We start from the raw sequence: 24,793 nt of genomic DNA on the forward strand, positions 1-24,793 counted from the left end.
AGCCGGATCTACTCAACCGATTCCCAAGCAGAGCACCATCCTAATTGTAAGATTCTGGGAAAAGGAATCTTTTTTTTTATTTTTTAACAACAAGCCAAGAAAGCAAGGACATAAAATAAATCCTTTGGATTTATTTCATACCTTTGGAAAGAGTTAACTTCTACATATACTATTATCCACTCTTTTCAAAGCAGATGTGGTGACAAGCAGGTTGCAGTGACAGATGACTTCATCCAGTTCATTAGGAGTTTGGGGGCTCCTAGTGCTGTTCCTGAAGGATGAGGAGGGAAAGCTGACATTCCCCCCCTGGACTGGATGCTCCAAGCGCAGGAGCTAAAGAATCTGTGCTTGGAGCAGGTATGTGAAAACTGCTCAGTACTGGGTGACCATTCACCCCCTGTGCCTGTCCAGCAGTTCACAGTTAGTTTAGTTGAGTCTCCTAAACTAAAATCCTTAAAAATTTTAAAAATTCAAAACCAGAGAAACAGCAACTAGCCTAATTACAAAATAATGATGTATCAAGTAAAAAAATAAAATTATTTTAATACAAACGGATTAAGACAAATTTCAAGACAAATTATTATCAGTGTTTTAACATTTATATATTTTGTTAATGAGCAGCATTGACATGTGAACAATTCCGTTGTAATCTCCTGGTGGCTTCCGAGAATACCACAAAGGATATTATGATGAAATTACAAGCCCAAGTCCCACTGCAGCCTGCGCTTATCCAGGCAGCCTTGATTGCTCCTATCGCTTGGGCAACCCAGCTTTTAGAGAAGGTTGTGAAAAACCGTTCAATGTACTCAAGAGGAAAAAAGTCAGCTCTTGGCTTTGCCCTTTTTTGCAGGAAGTCGTCCTGTTGCTTCGAGGTATTTGTTAATAATTTCTTCTTGAGTGCTGGGCGAACATGGTTGATATTTACAGTATTCCATTGTGTATTCACCCTTTCCCTGTAAATTTGGAAGAAGAATAGTGAAAGTGAGGATGCTAAACACGTAAACCGATTTAACAGTAGGACATGCCCTAATCTGTGAAATAACACACAAACTCACCTGATTCAAATGCAGTGAGCATTTTAGTATCATTAAAAAGGACATCTTAATAACGTGAGCACTGCTGTGCTCAAAAATCTCTTCTACTTGCAGACATTTACAACTTGATGCCTCAACTTTTCCAGCCTGTGAATTTAATACCTTTACTGATAACTATCACTTTGTATTACTTGCAAACTTGAATCTTTTCCTCAAAGTATGAAAGAATTTTTTGGCCAGAAATGACACAACTAATGATAGCTATGTTAATTAAAAGGCAGTTGAAGTAACATTAAAAGCTCTAAGGTTATTTTCCTATTCTGCATTTGTTTTGACTTTTATCACTTTTACTGCTGTTTATACTATGTATATGATGATGCAAATTCGCACACTTCATTTACAGAAATAAACACATTCCAGCAAAAAGCTCCAAGAGTACTCACCTCTGTGCAAGACCTCAGCTCAGTGGCGTAACCGAACATATCATTCAGTGGCACCTAAAATCCAAGCATAATATTCTGTGAAAAGGTATTTTTCCACCAACTTTGGGTTATCGTCCAATTAATATCAATTATGATATAAAGAGTCGTTGAAATCTGGTGCTCTTTGTAAAAAGTACTGATCTAATTACCTATTTTAGTGAAGCATCTCTTACTTCAACTAATTTATATTCACAACGTGTTTTTGGCAGAAAATCCCAAAAATCTCAGAGTGAATGCAGCAGATACCAGAGTATCACAAATTCAGGCATCACCAGGCAAGAGATGGTAACATTTGAAATACCTCAAGACTGCAGCTCTAGACACAATTCATAAAGCAGAAGTGACACCGTGTGCATCAGCTAAGGCTTTGCCGAGACAATTGACCCTACACCACCACTGTTAGATGTACACTTCTATATGACCTGACATGAGAACAAATACGTTTTCAGAGGTGACATAAAAGAATGGACATTGAAGACAAGTCATTGGCATTTATCTACAATTATTACAATTAATGCAGGTGACAGCTGAAGGAAGACAGCTGACAAAAAGATCTTCCCCCTGAATTCTGTACACCTGTGTCGCCGCACGGGTTTCTTTCCCTCTGAGGCAGCACTGCCAACCCGACTCAAGAAACCTGAGTTCTGTTCCTTTTTCTACCACCGTGTGATTTTAGGTTAGTAAGTCAGCTTCTCTGGAGCAAGAGAGATTTATAATACATTCACTGATACTGAAAATTAATGTTATGCTTAACCACTGAAAAACTAACGTGTTTATCCACTGAAAAACCTGGCTACAGGTTTACACATATTAGTCGATAAGTAAAACAGTAATCGAGTCGAAAGGCAAGGCAGGAGAAGAAAAGGTCAGGAACCAGTGAACACCACAAACCTCTGCATAGAGAGTAAAGTAACCCTCTGTGCCATCTTGTCCTGTGATCACTCCATGACGGCGATTAATTCCCGCTATCACCGCTCCTTGGAATTCAGTGGGTGCCATCACCTCCACCGCCATAACGGGTTCGAGTATACGCACAGTGGTGTTTTCCATAGCTGGAGAAAAACCACCTTAATTAAATAATCAAACATCAAAGAACAAACCTGGTATAATTCAAGACACCCCTATGCATAGCAAAGAAACATTTAACGATTAATGCCAAGTGTTTCTTACATCAGTGGGGGAAAACAATAATCGGCTGTGTGGAATTCCAGCTCTTCTGCCTTTTATTCCCAAGACCATAATACAGGGAAGCAGTTTGATAAACTGTTCTTTTCATACTCATGTAAGGATGAAGCTGTTGGTGTTTCTTTATTCTAGAAAAGAGCATTTATTTCATACAACTAAAGGGATTATTGTGCCTCCCTCAAAATTTCTACAAACTCTTGCATATATTCTGCTCTACGCAACCAACCAATCTTTGAATATATATCTGGATGCACCAGGCAACAAACGAATCTATAGAACAGGGTTTGTTAAATTTAGCTCCAACGGTAAAGAAGGCAGCAGGATTACGCAATCTAACGACTAGCTTAATACCTTGCTTCAGGGCTCCTTCCCCTGCTCTGATGAAAGAGATTTCATTAGAGTCCACCATGTGATGGGCACCATCGTCTAGGACAAACCGGACTCCAGATATCCTGTGCCCTGACACTGGACCTTTTTCACACGCGTCTCGGAATCCCTGTCAAATAACATCTCAAAGTTAGCAGTTTGTAGACCAAAGTGAAGCTTAAAAAAGAGCTGCATTAACAACAGCATATAAAAGACATTAAACTTAAAAGACAAAACAACAATTACAAAAAACCAACAATGCCATATCTAACCCAATGGACCTTCTTGCTTGATAAGATGCTGGAAGAAAATAACAGTGGGCAAAACTTTTCATTCCCAAGTGTGTGAAAATTTTGTACTATCATTCTTTGGCACCTCAGTTTGATACTGGTATTTTTTAAAAACAGAGATCATGTAACAAGCAAAGGACAAGAAAAAGAAATGTACTCAGGATGTTGCTTTGTAAAGGGGCTGTATGACCAAAAACTGAACGAATGCTCCCTGTGGAAAGAATTACTCTAACCACTTGGGTGAAGAACAAGATTGTTTTAAGAATGCATGCTCTCTCCAGGATTTGGCAAAAATCTTTTTAAGTGTTGCGTCATGAAATAATGAAGGAGTTATTTTAGGTTGATCCAGAATTATAGGAATCCAAAGATTGCTAGGTATTACTTAAAAGTAGTATGTGATAAATTACACAGTTACAGAGAGACAGGCACAGAGAAGGCCAAAAGAAGAGATAAAAAAGAAAGAATATTTGGCAATTCATGCAGGAAATCCAGCTTAATTACAGTTTTCTCCATAACTGGCCTCAGAGAAGTCACAACAATGTTACATATTTTGGGGTTAGAGATGAGAATCGCGTGGCCACAATCAAAAGCAGACTGGGGCCATTAAAAAGCAGATTCAACAGGAGGAGGCTTGTTTGACTGTAGGAAAAAAAAAAAAGTAGAGGAAAGCCTATTTTTTAGACCGCTGCACTGCTATGGAAATAGAGCAAGCACACACCGCCAAAGAAAACAAACGGCAGTTTGCAAATTAAGTGGAAACCTCAGAATGTAAAGCATTAAGCAAAGCCAAACAAATTTGATGGCTTCCACTGACGTAAGTGTAAGCCTCCTTGCCTGGGGCAAGACAGTCACAGCAAGAGTGGACGGCAGAGCAGGAAAACAACAAGAATTGGTATGTTTTCTATCATACGCACACACAAAACACTTCGTACCTTCTCAACAGCGGGCACGAATTGCTTTGGAATATTTGTGCCAACGGTTCTGTCTTCAAATTCTAGTTTTGTGTAGTCCTCCGGATCCAGGGGCTCAAGAACGCCTATAACTTTGCCGTACTGGCCTGCTCCACCTGTCTGCTTCTTGTGAGTAAATTCAAATCTAAGAACAAACAAATCCCCCCCCAAGAATAACATGTTACTTATTACACAAACCATGCTCTAACCGCAGTTTTCTAAGGAAAAAGTTCACATTCTGCATTTTGCTTCGTTCTGTTTGGTTACGTGTAACCAAAACGGCTAAATGCCACGACAGCGGCAGAAAAAGCAGCTGCAGATACATAATGCCCAAAGAGGGAGCACCATGGTTCTTCATCTTGCAAGTGCGATGCTGAGAGATTGTGAAGAGTTAAATCTCTCAAAAAACAACCGCAAAACCAAGCTACTTCTGTGTGTGGTGAGCAAGGCTAATAAAGCCTGCTTACCTTCAGGCTTCTGCTTGTTGTTGACTGAATAGCAGTATTTATTGTTGTTTCCACACATAGCCACAGTTTCCACCTACAAAGTACTTTGTTGTTCAGTGCAGGCGCTGAACAAGGGGATAATCAGGGGGAAAAATCGTAAATATGAACTGTTAAATACTTTTTAAGTGAAACTGGAGGGATCTGAGGTTTCTCCGAAAAATCTGCCCCCTGTCCCACCCGGCTGGGGTGGCCGAGCTCCAAGCTGGGGGTAACGCAGGGCTCCTTGGCGGTGGGCCAACCGCTTAAGTCACGGTCCATCTCCGCAGCGCCCTCCGCCCGGCAGCTCCGGACGGGACGGGACGGGGCGAGACGAGACGAGACGAGACGGAAGGAGGCGGCTCCGGCCCCGCTCCTCCCGGCCGGCCGCGCCCCGCCCCGCCCCGGCCGCTTCCTGGGGGAAGAGGAAGCGGGTCCCGCCGGCATGGAGCTGCAGCCGAGCCACGGCCTCGCCAGCCGGGCGGCAACGCTGGCCACCGGCTATGTCTGCTACCGGCGGGGCAGTCCCGGGCGCGGGCTGGCGCTGCGGAGCCTCCGCGGTGCCCGCAGGCAGGTGAGTGCCCGGGGCGGGGGGGTGACCAGGGCTGGTGTCTGGTTATCTGCTCGGCCAAGGGCGAGCTCGTCTCCTTGGAGGGAGAAATTGGCAGGAATTCATAGAATCACAGAACCGTTTGGGTTGGAAGGGACCTTAAAGACCATCCAGTCCCACGCCCTGCCATGGGCAGGGACACCTCCCACCAGACCAGGTTCCTCAAAGCCCCATCCAGCCTGGCCTTGAACACCTCCAGGCACGGGGCAGCCACAGCTTCTCTGGGCAACCTGGGCCAGGGTCTCACCACGCACACAGCAAAGAATTTCTTCCTAATACCTAATCTAAATCTCCCATCTTCCAGTTTAAAACCATTTCCCCTCGTCCCATCTCTCCTGTAGCCCCTTTAGGGACTGGAAGGGGCTCTAAGGTCTCCCCAGAGCCTTCTCTTCTCCAGGCTGAACAACCCCAACTCTCTCAGCCTGTCCTCACAGCAGAGGTGCTCCAGCGCTCTGAGCATCTTCGTGGCCTCCTCTGGATCCGCTCCAACAGGTCCATGTCCTTCTTATATTGGGGACCCCAGAGCTGGACACAGCACTGCAGGGGGTCTCACCAGAGCTCTGCAGAGGGGCAGAATCCCCTCCCTCACCCTGCTGGCCACTCTGCTGGGGATGCAGCCCAGGATGCAGTTGGCTTTCTGGGCTGCCATCGCACATTGCTGGCTCATGTCGAGCTTCTCATCAACCAACGCCCCCAGGTCCTTCTCCTCAGGGCTGCTCTCAATCCATTCTCTGCCCAGCCTGGATCTGTGCTTGGGATTGCCCCGACCCACGTGCAGGACCTTGCACTTGGCCTTGTTGAACTTCATGAGGTTCACGTGGGCCCATGTCTCAAGCCTATTCAGGTCCCTCTGGATGGGATCCCTTCCCTCCAGAGGAGGATGCTCTTCTTGTGACTACCTGTCCTGCCCTGGAATTGCTGGTAAACGTCCTACAACAGGGGTTATGGCAAAACTAACCTGCTTGCTGAAGTCATTATTGTAGATATCAAAAAAAATATATATATATCTGACATGATATAATTCACAATGAACTGCAAAATGGCCTTACTACAAGGAACCCAATTAAGACTCTTATCTCAGTATTTAACCAAGCAGCCAATTATTGGACAGAATCATACAGGGAGCCCAAATATGGCAATTAAGTAGTATACAAGACTAGGAATGGACAAGGAGGTACTAATCAAATGCTGCACCAGGTGCATAATAAATGAATGATCTTAACACAGCAGGAAGAAATAAAAGAATATCCCAGGCTCTGCCCAGGCCCCGCAGAGAATGGCAGTGCTGCAGCATGCTTCACAATAACTCCACTACTTTTCCACAATGCAAAATAATTCAGTATTTTACAAAATGAATGTTCTTAATGTTTTCCTTATTTAGGACATCGATGATGTTGGGCATAAGTACTATCTGGAACTGGTGTTAGAAGATGTCGTTGATAAAGTGAGTTCAGATTTATTTAATTAATACATTCTGTGGGCAGAAGTTGGCACTACTGACGTGTAATAAAAAGCCATCGCTTTATGCTGCTGATCATACCTGAAGCCAGTGGGCACAACGGTTAATAATACTTGGTACCACGGTTCAGATTTTTCTATACTGCAAATCAGGTTAAAACAATCAAACCAAGAGGCTTAACTTTACCAAAAAAGGAAGCCCCATTTTCTACACCACAAAAGCCCTGAACATCTGGTACCTACCACTATCACACAAGAAAATGCTTGAGGGATGACAAGGGCATTTCAGTGTCATTCAATTTCAAATTGAAATTATTTGAACCCATTACTCCAACTGAATAGCACAAGTGACATTCTGCACCACCAACGTTGCCCTTTCTGTCACTGCAGAGAGAAAACTGCCCTTATGGTAGAGTCACAGGAATACTATGAATTTAACCTTGGCTTAAAGAATCACAAATCTCTATGGGACAGACTCAGAGAAAATGACAACTACATAAAGAAAAAAAATACATTTTAGAAGTGCAAATTACCAATCTTATACATGTAATTAATCAAATATTAATGCACATAATTAACTCTGTAACAGGACAGTACTATTAACTGCACTGCTGAGGTTCTTTATCATCTGGGCAACAAAAGCATTGCTCCAGATGTGCAGTTCACACTTGAAGGAGAACTTAAGAACACAGAGGAAGCAGATAACGTATTCTACAATCGAATCAGGACCCTGGAAAAAGAGCTCGTGGCAGAAAACATACCAGGTACAAAGAAGGGGTCTGGGCGAGAAGGAAGTTTTTGAGACAATGTCCTCCCTGGCCAGAGGCAAACCTGAGCTCGACTGGTGGCGGTCCATGACCCATATGGGATCCCCTTCCAAACAAGCCAGGGCCGAGGGGATAAGGCCATTAGCCCTGCTTTGAACACACGCTGCTTCACTTCCTCTTATTCAGAGTGGTGTGTTGATCACAACACAACTAAATGTATTCCTCATTTCTGAAATCAGAACCTATACGTGATTTGCATGTGACTGTTCTTGAAAACTTCCTGCTACTGTTACCTCTCCCTTCACCAGCATCCTGCTCACTGGTTGTGGCTGTACATCAGACACCCTGACTGTAGTACGAGGGTCTGCCCTGCCTTGAAGACCTCATAATATATAAGAGAAAGAAGTGGGATGAAAAGACACAGTGGTGATGTAGCTGCTACTCCAAGATTATATGGAAGGTCTCTGACACAGCAAGGAACATAAGCGAGTGACATTTAGCACCAAACCCTACTATTAGGTGATGAGGTTCTGTTAATGACTGCAACTCCATGATTCTTGCTTCATATACATTATTCCTTTTGTTTGCCAGACAGCCACGGCAATGTGCCCCCAGAAATGGAGCCCATCCGCCGGCTCGCATGGGTCGCCTCTGGCTATGTGATATGGCAGAACTCAACCGAAAACACTAAGTTCCATCTTGCCCAAATTAAACATGTGAAGCAAGTGGTAAGTTACCAACAATGCCCTGCAACAAAAAGAGCATTTAAGAGCAGCTGTGGCACATATAAGAGTACATCTGAAACTAAGTTCTTAAGCAAGAAACCTCAATTGTGTCCGATTTTCTTGGTCTGGTTCATTTTAAAGACAGTGTTTGGGTTTTATTCCACCTACTCCTTTCCTCTAGCAAATCACAAAAGCTTGAGTGTCTATTTACATCACTCCTTCTCTTCATAAATTTTGCTTATAGAAGCTGTGTCTTCTTGGCAATAGCAGTATTCTACGCTTATTTAGTTAAGAAAATTGACTCTTCCACTTGGAGGTCATCATGTTAATTATGGTTTTATATTACTTTCCTGCCTTTCATCTGTAGCGTAAGCCCAGCTGACAGTATTCTTCTTGCATCTGCATAACACACACTGGAATATTGTCCTTTATCTCTTGATCTACACCATGATCTAGCAATCAGTCACAGCAATACTGCTTGACATCCCTGCGATAGCCATGTCTGGACAAATAGCAATGGGCTGCACCTCAAATTCAATGAAACGCAATCTGCGTTGCTTTTGTTTGCAGTACTGCAGTCTCCAGCCATTTGCTACTTCACCTCAAAATGCTAATCAAGAAAGAAAATATTGATCTAATTCCACTCTCTCCATTAGCTTTTTTACTTTGTTCTTCCCAAACTTACTTTTACTGATTTTTAGTATTTTTTCTTGGGCGGGAGGGAACAAGTATCAATTAAGTTTATGATAAGAAAATTGAATTCAGAAAGATGTGTCACAAGACAGAAAGGGAACAGAATACTTCAGGACAAAATGTTTTCTATTTTCACTTATTTCTGAGTGATTACAGGTGATGTGTTTATCTTGAATAGATCTTGCCCTAAGCTAAGAAGTAAAAATGACTGGAAAATCTCGCTATTCAAATTAATTGAGTCATTAGCTGCCACCATCAACAAGCCTTGCACACTTCTTGCCTGGAACAGGCTTAACTGATAAAGCAACTTGCTTTCAGAAGAATTATTATCAGAGCAAAGTTTTGGTTTTGGGTTGTTTTTTTTTTTAATTAATAGAATTCTGTAGATTCTCCCAGTTCTTCTCTGTTCTATTTGGAGAAAATGTACTGTGAGTTAAGAATAACTCCTAAAGGGATGGTCGACTTGAAATTGAAGGAAATTTAGTATGTAAGCTAGGATAAAGAAGCAGGACTTCATATTTAGAAAACCCCATTTATCAGGAGTCTTTAGAACAGACTTTCAGAGCCTGAATGTTTTGCCACTCAGAACAGCCAGTGAAGTCCCATGAAGTTCTGGGTATGAAGGAAAGGCAGAAACTCACTCTAGAAGCAAAGTCTGTTAATGTTTCGCTCCCTCTGATGGCTATCTGAAAGCAGTTCACAGATGCTGCAGGGCCCTGCACAAGCAACATTTTAAAACTCTTACAAACCAGATGAATTTAAAGATAAGGGAGACAGAAGACTATTAAACTAAACCAGCTTTCATCTCTATAGTAATTTGTTCCTTTTCTTTTCCCTGAAGAATAGATAGGTAAAGAATACACTCCAAAGGCCAGTGGGTATTCTGTCACTCACACAATCACTGATAACCTGTTATCCACCGTAAGGCTTCTGGAGTGTGTTCCAAGTCTGTCCTTATCCTATTGCCAATTTTTGGGTTAAATTGACACGTCGTAGAATCAGGTGTTCCGTTCCCAAATGAGTTCCTGAAGTTGAGATATATCTATATTCTTTAAGGGAGGAATTAACACAGTTTTAAATTTCGCATTGAGTCTCTCAAATGCAACTTTGGAGTTTACAGAAATACAAAACGGTATCTCTTTGTTTTGTTATAGTGACTAAACTCCATCTGCTTTATTTGTTAGCACAAGCTGCCAGAAAGCTGATTCATTACTTTTAAGATAGGGGGAAGCCCCAGATTCAGCCCTTTTCATCTTGTCTTTCCAGAAAAGAAGTGATGAATATCTTGAATTTGACTACATGATTCTGCTTCACGAAATGGTGTCCCAGGTAGAGTCTTATTTCTAAAAAGCCTTTTCTTGTTTTAAGACTGCCAACCTCCAACTCAGACATGCAGATGGTGGGGCGGTCACAGATCTGCTGCCTGGCAGGTCAGTTAGCAAACGGGGTGAGGTCAGGGCAACGATGACTATCTGCCACAGCATTCTGGGCTTCTGCCCCTGTGCAGGCAGGAGACACCAGGTCTCCACCTTGTGTCAGCAGATGGTAATTTTCAGCTATTCCTGGGCCCTTCTTAGGAGTGGCAGAGGTTCAGGACGCTGGTGATTCACAGCTCTCTCCCCTTGGGAGATACTGTTGCCAAACTGGCCAGGGATAAAGGGAAGAAGCAGCTGCCAGCATCCTGGACTGCTTAGCTGCATTCCAGCTGGAGCTGCAGAGTGTTTCTACGCTAGAGGACAGCAGTGAACCAGTACACAGAGGAATCATTTACCCCAGTAGCTCCCAGAAGAGCAGAAACTTTGGTTCCCAGAACAGTACTTACATTCTGTGTTGTTCTTGATCATAATTTTGCTGATCTGAGCAAGTGTTTTCATAGGAAAAACAATGAAAATTTGAAAAAAGTTCTCAATTATGCAACCTCCTGTAATAAATCATCCACTGGTAACAATCAGAGATCTCGCTCCCACTTCTAGCTCCAGTGCTTCCCACCCCACTGCACTCTCGGTTCAGTTGTGGCATCTATAGTGGTTTTACTTCCCAAGTTTTCTATGAAGAAAAATTCCTGAGAAGTAGTAGCTAACTAATTGTGGAACAAAAGCATAGATTTTTCATTGTGCTCTGTTTGGTTAAGGGCAGACGTCCCAAAATATAAACAGCACTAACAGTAGTAAGAGGGGTCCCAACATAGACATGCTTGAGCTGCAAAACTTGCGTAGATGAAAGAAAAATGTATTTGCAGCAGCGTGGAGCACAGCACAGGCTGAAAAAAATCTTGCAAGAGAACTTCAGATATTTGGAGAGCTCAGCAGGACGGCACGTTACAGTGCTTGCCCTGCACCATTAGTGGTGCTTGATCAACCTACTTACAATCACCCCAGTTATGGCTGTAATACAGCAGTCAATTCCTGTTCAGTATTGTTCACAGAAAATACCTTCTCACTTTCTACAGTTGTATTTTCTACCCACAGGAGATCATTCCCTGGCAAGTCACAGTTCTCTGGCACCCACAGCATGGTGTTCAAGTAACACAGGACAGCCGTCAGCCAAAACACGCATCAGAATAATGGACCACCTGATACCGCAATGGAAGAAGCTCAAATGCTACAATAAGCATTTGAAGGCAGGGCAGATAAATTAGTGAGGGTGAATATGCAATCAAGGTACAAAAAGAAAAGTCCTTCCTCAGTTAAACATTTCCTGTACATCATGCTTTGATCTGATAATCCAAAAGGCACTTTGTCTGCTACATAATCAAATTCTGCATCAAAATAAGTTTTAAAAACCTCTGTTGCCAGAACAAATACTTACGGTACAGGTTTGGAGATGTTCTCCCTAAAGGCAACTTTAGGCTTTCCCATGGTGCAAGGGCAACCGTATTCTCTTTCCATTCGCTGCAGGAAAAAAAAAAAACAAACCCAAACCAGAATGAAATACAGAGTTCTTCCATTTGAACAATACATTGGAAATTATTTTATTTATGGGTCTTTTTGAAATGAGAAACTCAATCAGGGTTAACTCTTGGTTTGGGATTGGATTGGTTTTTGGGGTCCTGGTAGGGGGTCTTCTGTTGTTTTTTTTTTTTTTTTTTTTAAATGTTACAAGTGATTCCCTGTCATTCTGCAGTCATCCTTGTTTAGGGGCTATAGCTTTAGATATAGGAAAAGGGAACAGCAATAATTGTTTTAGTCAAGTTTAAGTTTTCCAAAACAAAAGCCATATTTTCTTCATTCTGTCAACATTTCAGATACATCTATTGTCTTAGACTAAAATAAAGTATAAGCATCAACTTTAAAGAAACAAATAAATCACTGTCAGTAACTGTTTCCTCCTGCTTCCTCTCTTATTATGGAATGATACATTTAAAAACACAGAAATAGAATATTTCTCTTTCCTGTAGGAAATGGGTAACAGTAAAATTCGTTATAAGCAAAGTCTGCTAAAGCAAAGCATAGTGCTTAATACAACATTTTTTATGGATTTAAACCAAAAAGTAAAAATATTCCAGGCAGAAGTTTCATTTAAATAGCTTACAAGCCTTCAAAACAGAACCACTGGAGAGAAACAATCTTCAAGAGTTGACTGAGAAGTTAAGCTCTTCCCTGAGCAGCCAGCATTGTTCACGTTAATGCCATGGCGCTTTCTGCTAGGAAGATCTCAAAATTATTGTCACACGATAACCCTGATTTACACAAAAGCAAGTGGAGTTGAGCAACTCCAGACATCTTGTCAATTTGATGTGTGCTTAGGCACCCAATTACAAAATGTGGCATAAAGGCTGGCATCAGTTACCCCATTTGCAGACAGATTTTGGTCTCAGCCAGAAAGGAAGGAGAATTTTTGGGTGGGAAAACAGGCAAAAGCAGAACCCATGGAATCTGCTTTCCAAATTACCTGGGCATAGATTTCCAAGTGCAGTTCCCCCATTCCAGAAACGATGGTCTCTTTGCTCTCGTCATCAAAATGGGTTCTAAAGGTAGGATCTTCCCTTGTAAAGCGGCTCAGACCTTTTGAAAATTTGTCAAAGTCATTCTGAAAAAGTCACATACACAAGACGACATTAACTCAGCATCCAGAAGTCACACAACAAAAAGGCCTCAAATTTTTCTATCAACTGCTTTTCTACTGTCATGAGGTTATTTGGTGAAACACAGCCATACATTTATAACTGTATTTATTTATCCCTCCAGTTACTTCAAGTCTGCATTTACACAGGTCAAAGACATGAATCCTTATGGCGAAGTGATACCATCTAACACAGGCACACGCTGAGTGATCCAAATGACGTGCTCTTAAGTACTTTGGATAGAACCTTTTAAAACAGGGCTCATTTTAGTCTGTGGTTCCATATTTAACTGCTAACCCACATAAAATAATAAAGCAGCAGAGGAAAGGTAACTCAGTCAGAAAGCAGTTGATTTATAGGCTCCTACCTTGTTGGAAGGCTTCATGGCTACTGAAATGACGGGATCAGGGATGTGAATTGATTCCTGCAACAACCATAAAGGAGCAGATCATACAATTGAGTTCCACTACACCTGGTGATGCATTTTTTCCAGACAAGTTTGGTCACAAGGATTCTGGGTTACAAACAGGAATGACTGTTTTACTTACCTACCTTGTAACAAATATTATAGCCTAACAAAATTAGGTGACTCTCCTGAGGATTACCACAAGGCTGTAACATAATGCATACGTGCTGCCAACCACAGTATTCCCAACCCTGTTTTCTACATGGGAGTTGATCTCTGGATTTCATACTAATTACAAGACTCTGCTTCCTATCAGGTTTTGTAAATATATATACAAATAAAACCGATGTATTTAAAGACACATACAAATATATAACTTAGTAATTTTGGGTAACAGCATCCGCTTCTAACAGTCCAGAACAGTTTGCTAATACTTAAGTAATATTTGATGTCAAGCATAGTAAATAGGCATATCTCTCTCTTGCACATACCATACTTCTATATAGTCAGGCTCCTTGAGGTATAACAAATAAACACAAAAAATATTTGCAGTTGAATATACAAAATATATTTAAACTGAACAAGTGCTTACAAACTTTTACAAGAAAATCCTGGTAAATTCCAAGGCACGAGGCATACAGACAAAAGGCGTACTCACCATGGAAATGTCCGTACTGGTTTTATCAGTGAACGTATCCCCACTCGCACAATCAATTCCAAACAGCGCGCATATGTCTCCTGCATAAACTTCATTTACATCCTTGAGAAAGAAAAGTTTACTATTTAGATAACACTGTAAGATATATTACAAATTACACCTGGTTTTAAGAAGCTATATAAATACTGTATTTAAAAGCTTGAAGTCAAGTTCCTTCGAAAATTCCAGCCTTGATAAAATGCTCTGTACATCTTTTATCTCTTTATTCAAAGCAGAAAAAGGACAGCATAGCTTAGATACCTGCTTGTTCTAGGGTAAGGATGTGAAGAAAGCAACATACTATGTTTCAGACCTGACCCAGCTGTAGAGTTCAGGAATCTTAAACAGGAAAGTGTAGGATTTGCAAAAGTTTCAGAATCAATTTTTAGTTTAACAATTGTATTCAGTAATCACACAGAAGAAAACCTTTTTGTACGTTTTGCTAATCTTATTTCCCCTCTCCCAGAAGTATGGAATATGGGGATAATATCACAGCTGGCGCTCTTTAGCTATCACCTCAAAGCCATTTTATAATGCTTCTTGGGCAAAGATTCTTCCACTTCAGTGGAAATAATATACTAGAGATCATTCCAGTTTCTTGTAGGGCTCTAGAGTGCTACAGGCAAGTACGAATTAACAACAAAAGCAGAAATTTGACATATCAGATCGTTCAGAGATAGTTGAAAAGCGAGAAGCTTGTTTAGTAAGAGTGGTTCAAAAGGCAATGCGTGTGGACTGTACCTCTCACACTCACCTCCATGTTGTCTGAATGCATACGGACAAGTCTTTGTACACGCACTCTCTTCCCAGTCCTGGTGTTATAGATGTAATCAGATTTCTTCAGCATCCCCTGATAAACTCGAACATAAGTTAACTGCCCAAAGCGGCCAGCCTGGAATCAAAAATCATTAAAAATCAGATATAAACCTTCTGGGAGTCAAGATCGCTACTATTCAAAGCATGATCTGCACTGACTGATGCAATGTTTCTGTTTCGAATTTATACAGTAGATATGTATAGTAGACATTTATATGTCTACTGCATTTTTTTTTTAACAGTAGACTTTTTTTTAACAGTCTCAGCTTTCCCTTGACTCTGGAATGGAACTCGGTATCTCCTGGCAATTTTCTTTATTTCTCCAATTTTACCAGTCCTAAACCTTCCCAATAGAGGCAGAGGTTAACTGGCAATTTGACCAGCCACTTTCCATAGGAAAATCTGAACTGCTACTCTCTAGGTAGCAAACAATTTGGTTAGAACTCTGTGGTTTTTTATACATTTGTGGATTTTATGGTTGAAACCACTTTTTTTTTTTTGATTAAGTTAAATTTAAATTGAACTTAAAAAAACTGATTTTAAAATTTGTTCCGTTTGAGCTTTGGTAGTACCATCTGTTTGGACCCGCTCTGGTTTGTACTCAAATCTAATAACAAATTTGGATACCTTCCTTTCTCCTTCGGGGTTAACACAATGCAAATATAACTTTTGCAGTCCCTCTGTGTAATTCAGATATTGGTAGCATGGGAAACTTGCAAGCAATTGAATAAAGTCAGTTAGGTAATGTCCTGGGCATCCATTCTCTAGAAACTTTCAGTTTAGCTTTTACCATATACACAGTCACCAAGTAAAAAAGCCTTCACATGCATAAAAAGATACACTGAAAATACAAAGCTTTAAATGTGTACTTTTCCCCCAAAACGAAAGGTATTTCCCAGACATCAATGGCAAGCCATCAGCTCAGTGCAAGTAGGACTTGCATACACCAACAACTCTTGCAGGAAATGCCCTGCTTCTCTACTGGTTTTGCTGGATTAGAAAGGGAAACAGTAACAGCTTACCTCCAGTTTAAACGCGAGGCCTATAAAAGGCTGGGAATCGTCTCGAGCAGAGTTCAATAGGAACTTGGATTTTTCCTCAGACTCCCTTAAAAATAGGGATGGAGAGGGAGTTTATGTTATGAATGAAACATGGCAGCCTCCTCTAAACATACGCCCAACCTTAAAAAGTCCCAAGGGCCTTCAGCTTCACAGGTTTGTAACAAAGACTTCATGATGCTCCCATATGCTCAGAAGGTATCCCAGAGAAACTGCAGATCCCAAAAAGGAGCTTGAAACTATGACAAGTATCACTAGTCCTTCATATCATCCAACTACTTTGCCATGAAAGCAATTAATCATACACTCAGACACATCTCATGAGCAAGTCCAGGTTTAGAGATATTGCAGGAACTCTTCTGACAATGCTCCTGAGCCATGTGAGAAGTTTTAGTCTACCCCAGCAGGCAGATGTTAGAGGCAGTGGGAGGCAGAGGAGCAGTGAGGACTCAAGAGTCAGGTAGTCACTTGGCAAAAAAGTCATAAACTATATTTATTAGCATAATTTCTATTCAGCTATCATTATATTGTCTAAAAAACTGAAATACATTAAAAAGACTTGATGGCCACCCCTAAGACATGACTGGAATGGTAAAGGCTATTTACCGGCTCTAATGTTGGGTTTCCTGCTTCTTAATTGTCAAGGCACATATACAGCAACAAACATGTCCAAAGAATAAAACATTTCAGATGTGTTCTCTCCTCTACTGTAGGAATGGTTTTAAGGGTTACCATTAGTTTCTAAAAAACTCTCTCATCATATAATAACTTTTCAAATTTAACATTTGATACGCATTAAAAATACCACTATAAACAGTAACCCTCAAATGAGTTTGCTTTGTTTTGGAAGTTTGTGCAAAATTATGTATTTTGTTAGGAATGTTTCCTGCTACATCTTACACTGCTTTGGAACCTGATTTCAAGACCACTTTGTATGCTCAAGAATACACTTACCCCTGGTTAAGAATAGCGTAGTTCTCAACCTCGGAAGGATTGGGGAGGTATTCCAGGACAGCATCCAGCAGCGGCTGTACTCCTTTGTTCTTTAAAGCACTTCCCACCAGTACAGGGGTAAAAGACTTCTTCAGTGTTGCTCTTCTGATTGCAAGCTGGAAAATGTCAGTGCGTTACTCTCCTCCTGCAACAACTTTAGGTGCCTGACACATCACCAACCAAGCAGCAGCCTCCATTCTCTCTCTTTGCTGGTCAACTCTACTCCTGGATCAAAGTAGCTGCTCCCAGTCTCCTGTACAACCCCCTGCACAAGAGCTTCCCATAAAACTTGCTCACCAGAATTCTAGAGAAGCGTGAGATTATTTTTCCCTCATCTTAAATTCAACTTAAAAATGAAAACGCCTAAGATAATTATAATGATAACTCCGGAATACTTAGAAGTAAGTTTCTTGATTCTCTGCTAGTAAAATTAGTGTTTTTCCTTTCTGTTTTATGTGTCTCATTCCCACTATTTAGTCATGTTGAGGAAAAAATACATATTTAAATTTGTGAGCGTAAGATGAGATGCTTTGATATCTTTAAACTACGGAAAACTGTTCTGAAAGAAGAAGTTAGTTAGGGAAGGGATATTTGGGTAAGTACCATACTCAATGAATCACCATTTTTTCATGACTAATGTTTTAAAATCACAATTGAAGAACCTACTTGCATTCATCTACAGACCTGCTGAAGTTGCACCAATTGTCCTAGGAATCTTCTCAGGCTGTCCTAGCAAACAGCAAATTAAACTAACTGCACAGTAATCCCATGTTTATTCAGTGCCTTTCACCCAAGCATCACACAATGTTACAAAGCATAATTAAGCACCAACAGCTTCCACAACAGGGATCACAGCTGTCTTCCATAAAGGTGGACAGAAGCTATCTGCCGCCCTCCCCACCCTGCAATTAATTACTGAAGCCAAGATTACACCTCAGTCCCACCTCTCCCTGCCACTAGAGGATGCCATCTCCCTATGCTTACTGAGGCCCTCACTCCAACCGAAAACAGCTCCTGTCTTCTTTGATAAACTAAAAGAAACAAATCCTCAATAGCCAAGATAGTTAACCACATCATCTAATTTGGGAGTTATTCAGAGCACAGAAGGTTAAGCTGTTTTCATAATTAGCAGAGAGAACAGTGGTTCCTTAAATTTGTTGATGTAATGACTTCACAAAAATAATACAAGGAGCAACGTGACTGCAATTTATCCTCATTAACAATTATCTTGGGGAAAAGAGTAATTTTATGGTCACATACAGATTATTGTCACTGAGTGCCCCACTGAGTACCTGGGACACTTCAGTTCCTTGAGTGCGGCATTATGGAGAGCAGCAAATTAGGTGATGTTTAAGCAGCTGATCTTCAGCAAACATCATATGCTGTGACTGTGGCATCCAGGAGTGATACTTAGCACCATTTCCACAAAAAGACATTTTCAGTGGAAACTTGGCTGCTGGCCACTGAAAGAAAATCCATCTTCAGGGACATATTAGTACAAATTAACCTGCATCTGCAATACTATAGCCATTAGAGCTGTAATTAATTGGCTTTCAGAAGTGGGAAGCAGAGGCATGCTGAATAGACAAATTTATCTCGGTAACAGACTTCCCTCCCAGCAGGAGCCATCAAAAACAGCTTCCTGCTAAAAATCTCTCACCTCTTACAGCAGCACAGTGTACTCACATCGGTACCACTCCTTCTGCCAGGTGAAAGACAGACCCTTACAGGTCTCTAAAATTGTATTACATTTCCATCTTCATCAAAGCGAGAAGGGCTGCTTTGTAACAGGAATAGCTCAGGTGTCATAAAATAATATTTGATACTGGAATATATACTGGATATACTGGAATAACTAACCACCTGATTATCAATAAGAGATACATTTGTTTGGTGCATCCGAAAAAACTCTTGTGTTTTTATGTGTCAAGCCAAGTTGGGATATACAGATTCCTGCATACTCTTCCTAGGGACATCAATCACCAGTGAAACACCCACACAGCCAAACCAATTTTTTTTAAAAAAATCCAAACCCAAGGTCTGTAACAAAGTTAAAACATCAAAATTTAGAGGCCATGAAGAATCAAATAAATAAATCTTAAGGGGACTTGCAACATGCAATAGCTTCGAGGGACTGCCAGTCCTCTATATCCCAACAGACAGTGGGGCAACTTCCAGGAAAGCGAGGACTGCAAACCCTAACAGGGAAAGGGCTATAGCACAGGGGCAACCAGGCACCGCTAACAGGCCAAGTACTTAGAAGAGGACTTAAATACCAAATCTATGTTTAAAGGAGGAACCTCAGTGATCACACCTGGCTCTAACTCAGCTAACCTAGCAGGCTCCACTCAGAGAAACAGCTCCTGCTCATGACATTTACGTCTCAATTCCACTTGTCTTCTTCAGCTACCAGCTGAACCACCCAGCTGCAGGCAAAGAAAAGCAAAAGGAGGCTTCAAGTGCCGTGTCAGGCAGGCTCCAGGACCCAGGGAGACTCCATGCAACACCACCACTCAAAGACAAACTGTTCTAGCTCCAACAGCACCTCTCTTCAAAAAAACAGTCTGCCTACAAGGCCTCTCCTACTGTAACGGGCTCTTCAGACCTCACTTTTTATTTAATCACATTAAGCAACTGGTCTCCTGCAGCAGTTTCAATTTTTTTTATAATAACAGCAGGCACTAGAAGATTACTGCTCAAGTTAACTTCCAATGCTAGCAAGAGGTGGTGGCAAACAGCAAGATGCATCACACAAATCCTTGCACCGAGCGTGCACTAAGGGCAAAACCCAACCACATTGAGACCAGGCCTACAAACCATACAGCGTGGTTCCCTCACACCACCATCTGCCAAGACACAAAGCCCAGCAGGCTGCTGTGTGTCAACAGCTACACATCCTTGTCTTGAGTTACAACCCTACTCCATGAGGCTGTGTGGTAAATGTAAACCAGCTTAGCACTTCTTCTCTAAAGTTCACGTGTCCTCAGATTACCCTTACACTCACGGCACAGCAGAAGCAGGTCCACGTGCGGCACAGGATCTGTTATGCTCACACCAGGACAGCCAAGTTTCTGCACCTGTCCTGGCTATAGCTAATGCTGCAGTAACTCAAGAGGAATCATTAGTCAACCACCATCCTTAAAGAAGGGACTGCCATCCCACGTAGCAGCCTGCTACAGTACGTACAGATTGCCAAGTCTGACACAGAACAGTCCAAAAGAAGTAATTCAAGTTAGTCTCCAGTCCGTCCTCCATGGAGCTGCACAAGTGCATCTCATCCTGGAGTGAACAGTGGCAGGACTTGCACAAAGACTGTACAACTGCAACTGATCTTCCTGGGCCTCCCTACCACCTTTTATTACGTGGACACATGCTTGAAGGACCACTGACATCAAACCGTCACGAGAACAAGTAACTTTCAGTCTAAGGCCATCTGGTGTTGGGAAAACGGCGTTATCATTACTTCTGTAAGCATCCCTTTATGCTGGCATGTTTGCCATTTCATACCTGAAGCATTTCATAAAATTAATCATGTATCATTTTTTCCCCTCTTTCAAGAAATGCAGCTCTCTTCTTTTTGGAAACTTGTATTTTGACCTGGATTCACCTCCTCTGGAGTCTCCACGTCAAGTCATTCCAGTTCCCTTCTAGTGTATCGCTCTTCTCACTTTAGATAGATGTAACCAATGCAAATACAAAGTAGGGTAGAATTTCCTAGGCACAAAGACAACTTACAGCATCTCAACAACTGACTTGCTGAGGGACATGAAGCAAGCCATACCCATCAAGCTGTAGCACGGCAAAGCACCAGAATGCCAAAAATGACTAGATGTACCTTTGAGCCATTTGCTGGTACCTAAAGGGCACACAAGAGCTCAGCCTTTCCCATGCAAACAAAAAACAAATTTGGAATGGGCCCTCAACAGGGAGTGAAGCGGGAGTCCACCTGTGGAAGGTGGCACTCATACCAGAGAACTCAAGCAAACAAAATTTCTTGAAGACTTCCAGAAATTTTTATTGGGGGACGGAGGGAGAAGGGGGATAGGGACACAAAAGAGTGAGATAACGGTGCCACAGGAAGAAGAACCACAATAAAGTTACCTTTAACTCGGCAGCTGTAGGAATCTTTTCTTCCAAAAACAGCTCCGCAAGTTGATCATCCGAGTTAGCAACACATTCGATCAACTCCCGACGTCTCTCTGCAGCCTCAGCTCTGAACTCAGCTGGAATTTCATCATACCGAAGGGTCTGGCTACACACACATAAATAACATTACCACTCTGAAGAAATACCACACGAATCAACCTTTCAATCACTAACCATTGTCATGACCAGCCTGACCAGGAAGAATTCACTGTTGACATGGATATCGAAAGAAAAATCACCTAAGAGTATCAATGTATTATCTTTGGTGCTTTAGCAGGAGGGTTTCTTCCCACTCATGGCAGGAGTTTGAAAGGATGCAGGATAACCTGCTCAGCAACCTCACTCACATCTTATCTTCATCCCGGTAAGCTCACACCAAAAATAATACACTATCAGTTCCTGTTATGAAGCAAGTCTCCTATTTCTCAGGGTGGCAAGCATGGCTACCACCCCTTCGCACCACTGCAGGCAGCCAATAATTCATGCTGCAGCTACCCATCACTAAGCCTGACCCCGCAGAATCATTTTGCTGTAACCTGGAAAGCTGAAGGGTGGTACCTCAGCCCTAGCACAAGCCACATCCCTAACTTCCCAAAAAGCAGGGTTTTTCACCTCTGAAGAGAAACTACAGGCAGCATCACTCATACAAAGAGTAGCTCCAGGTAAGAAATATTTAAGTTTCAAAACTTACCCAAGTGCACCATCAAAATATATAGCTCTTTCTTCAATAAGATCTATAACTCCTTTAAAGTTTCCCTCCAGTCCCATTGGAATCTGAACAAAAGCCGCATTGTGTTTTAACTTGGATCTGAAAAAGTGAGCAAATAAAAAATTAGTTCAAGAGGAAAGTCATTTCTATATATGTGCTCCAGATGGTCTTTGAACAACACACCATTCCGACAATATCACTATCTTTTGTTCTTTAGACACTGCCAAAAATCTACCAATGCCAACGAAAAATGCCTAGCTGGATTTTAACCTGAGCGACTGCCAGCCCTCTGTATCCCAACAGACACAGCGAACTTTCATGGGAAAGAAGGCAGTGCAAACTGGTTTCAGATTAATTATTTGATTATGGGAGCTGCTTCTCCCTTAATGCATTTATCTCACAGATTAAATTAGCCACAGAAAGACTGCAGGTGTGGAGCAAGCAGGACTGCTGGTATCCAAACTAGAAACCGTCCAGCCCTTTGTCATCTCCCTGCTGTGGGCTACAGCACATTTCCTACCAGGACCTAGGGGAAATGAAAAGGCTGTTTTCAAAGTGGCTACAAATATAGTTCCATCAACAAAATAAATATCAAACCCACAACTCTCAGTCACAGCAAGCCTGGGCTGACACTAACGCTTGTTTTGCCTGAGAAAATGGAGACTTGTTATAGACCAGATTAAGATTTACCCTCAAGTCAGGTATTATCCTCCAAAACTGCGACTACAGACCCCACAAGAGAATGCTTTTCAATATTCTTAGTATTAATCTGCTATGTGAATAGTTCAGAATGATTTTACAAATAATTTTAAGTGATAAATACCTCAATTGCTGTACAGCTCTGGTTGGACTAGAGCCCAATCTGTCCAGTTTATTGATGAATGTTAAAAACGGCACACCATAACGTTTCATTTGCCTGTTCACAGTTATTGTCTGGCACTGAACTCCTCCAACAGCACAGAGAACCAGAATAGCTCCATCGAGCACTCTCAAAGACCTCTCCACTTCAATTGTGAAGTCCACGTGTCCTGAGTAACATAAAAACCCCCCGTTATTCATAGGTGATAAAAGGTAATGAGCTTCATTAATGTAGAAATGAGAAACAGCCACAAGAACCAGTCTTTGGCTACAGAATCCTATTAGCTCAGCTTGAGTGACTAACGAAGACAAAGACAGCACCGTGCTCTTTGTATGCATGAAGGAACAGCAATCTTAACATGTTCAGAATTGTTGTTACCTGGCGTATCTATGATGTTGATGTTGGTGTCTTTCCACATGGTGTATGTTGCTGCAGACTGAATTGTGATTCCACGCTGTCGCTCGAGCTCCATTGAATCCATGACGGCTCCAACTCCATCCTTACCTTTCACCTTAGGAAAAAAGAAAATAAAAAGAAAAAAAATTAGCCCAAGGGAGTTTACTACGAATTTTGCATGTGCAAGAGTGATGCTTTATATACTGCGCATTATCCTTCATGCAGTGAAGAAAAGCCGACATGGCAGAATCGCTTGTAATTCTTGAACTACAAACAAATTTGATTTTTTTTTGCAGCTGCAACTTTAATGTATTTTCCTCTCCCGGGGATCATTCCTGAAAAAGGTTATCAGAATTCTGAGGCAAATTATGCTTCACTGTGAATTTAACAAGCTAACATACTTGTAGCTAAAAATTGCATCCCTGTGTTCACTGTTTCTGAGAGTCATCTTTGACTACCTCAAAGGAAACATCTATCTTCCATTGTATATTTACCATGGAGACAGCAAGGGAGAAGTAAGTCTTGAAAGAAGATTTGAGGTGCTCTGAAATAGGAAGAACGCTGCAGTATAGGAGGGATTACCTTCTATTCCCTTGCCATTCACCTATTTTTAAAGGGTTATGGGGGAAACCACCAGATTTTTAGGATTCCTTCTCCAGCCTGGCCAGAAAAGCCTCACTGGGTGCCAAGCATGGCTCCCTCACCCCACACACTACACCCTGCATTCAAAGGAGTCACAGCAGCATCGTGATGGCTCTCAGCATGCTCAGCCCATGAAGAGCAGCTCTGCTCTGGACTCCTCCAAAAAACCCACCTCGTGCATTTGGGCTATCCTGCCCGTATAGAAGAGGATTCGCTCCGTTAACGTCGTTTTCCCCGAATCGATGTGGGCCGAGATGCCGATGTTGCGGATCCTCTCATTGGGAAGGACTCCCGAGGAGCAGTGCCTGCAGGAGTTCAGGAGAAACTGAAAGGCAGGAGAAAACCGCTGTTTTAGCTGGGAGCAGATCAAACCTAGCACGCTGTGCCGACAAATAACCTTCCAGTCAATCTATGGCAAATCGGTCATTTAAAGCAAATGGAAACCTTAAAAATTAAAGCTCCCACAGGGTCACCTCAAAGCCCTGCCCCTCACGAAGCAACCCTTCCACGCCAAGTCCCACCTTCCAATCCCGCTGTATGTTCCCAGTATTCCCCGTTTTGCCTCCAGTTCATTCCACCGAGCGGCCGCACGTTTTCCCGCGGTGCTTTCGGAGGGTTCTGTCCCCTCCCTGCCACCGTCCCCTCCTCCCGGCTCTTCACCTCCCTCCCGCCGCACCGGGGACGGGGGAGCCCGACATCTTACGTCCGGCGTCCCCGCGGTCACCTCGGCCCCACGGCCGGGATGAGCTCGGCCCTCACAGGCTTCGCCGGGCCCCTCAGGGCCGCGTCCCCCGCGGTCTCCTCCCCAGGGCCCCAGCGCTGCCCCGCCCCGCGGCCGCCCCTCGCGAAATGGCGGCGGCCGGTACCTGCTGCTGGTGTCGCTGCTGCCGCAGCCGCGGCCGCACCAGGCCGGCCCGTAGCACTCGCAGCATGGCTGGCTCCCGCCCGCCCGCCGCCGCACCGGTC

The 24,793-nt window shown here is 42.4% G+C and overlaps 2 protein-coding genes across 6 annotated transcripts; one reads left to right on the forward strand and one right to left on the reverse strand.

Moving 5' to 3' along the window:
• Positions 1–519: 519 nt before the first annotated feature.
• On the reverse strand, positions 520–24,793 carry GFM1 (G elongation factor mitochondrial 1). 5 transcript variants are annotated; one of them, XM_074153130.1, is made up of 18 exons: positions 24,694–24,793; positions 24,000–24,152; positions 23,168–23,300; positions 22,754–22,958; positions 21,913–22,029; positions 21,177–21,327; positions 17,037–17,191; positions 16,047–16,131; positions 14,963–15,100; positions 14,170–14,271; positions 13,473–13,529; positions 12,934–13,071; positions 11,851–11,933; positions 4,290–4,452; positions 3,053–3,197; positions 2,408–2,568; positions 1,478–1,531; positions 520–953 (listed from the first exon to the last, which is right to left on the reverse strand). In XM_074153130.1, the coding sequence occupies exons 1-18, from the start codon at positions 24,757–24,759 to the stop codon at positions 822–824; spliced, it is 2,238 nt and encodes a 745-aa protein (XP_074009231.1). In that variant the 5' UTR covers positions 24,760–24,793; the 3' UTR covers positions 520–821. The 5 variants fall into 5 exon arrangements, with proteins under 5 accessions (XP_074009231.1, XP_074009232.1, XP_074009233.1 ...); XM_074153131.1 differs by having other exon boundaries at positions 24,000–24,159; positions 24,713–24,759; XM_074153132.1 differs by lacking the exon at positions 24,694–24,793 and adding an exon at positions 24,349–24,642.
• LXN (latexin) lies at positions 5,213–12,365 on the forward strand. Its single transcript, XM_074153137.1, has 6 exons — positions 5,213–5,363; positions 6,781–6,843; positions 7,447–7,621; positions 8,216–8,352; positions 10,309–10,371; positions 11,511–12,365. Exons 1-6 carry the CDS (start codon positions 5,235–5,237, stop codon positions 11,604–11,606), a joined length of 663 nt encoding a protein of 220 aa, XP_074009238.1. The 5' UTR covers positions 5,213–5,234; the 3' UTR covers positions 11,607–12,365.

The sequence above is a fragment of the Numenius arquata genome, chromosome 9, assembly GCF_964106895.1.
Source record: "Numenius arquata chromosome 9, bNumArq3.hap1.1, whole genome shotgun sequence".
NCBI classification, from domain to species: Eukaryota; Metazoa; Chordata; class Aves; order Charadriiformes; family Scolopacidae; genus Numenius; species Numenius arquata.

Coding starts and splice junctions, on each gene's coding strand:
- LXN (XM_074153137.1), top strand. CDS start 5,235: ATGGAGCTGCAGCCGAGCCACGGCCTCGCCAGCCGGGCGGCAACGCTG. Junction 5,364..6,780: donor TCCGCGGTGCCCGCAGGCAG/GTGAGTGCCCGG, acceptor TTCCTTATTTAG/GACATCGATGATGTTGGGCA. Junction 8,353..10,308: donor TTAAACATGTGAAGCAAGTG/GTAAGTTACCAA, acceptor TTGTCTTTCCAG/AAAAGAAGTGATGAATATCT.
- GFM1 (XM_074153130.1), bottom strand. CDS start 24,759: ATGCTGCGAGTGCTACGGGCCGGCCTGGTGCGGCCGCGGCTGCGGCAG. Junction 23,301..23,999: donor GGATAGCCCAAATGCACGAG/GTGGGTTTTTTG, acceptor TTTTTTCCTAAG/GTGAAAGGTAAGGATGGAGT. Junction 954..1,477: donor AGCTGAGGTCTTGCACAGAG/GTGAGTACTCTT, acceptor CCAAATTTACAG/GGAAAGGGTGAATACACAAT.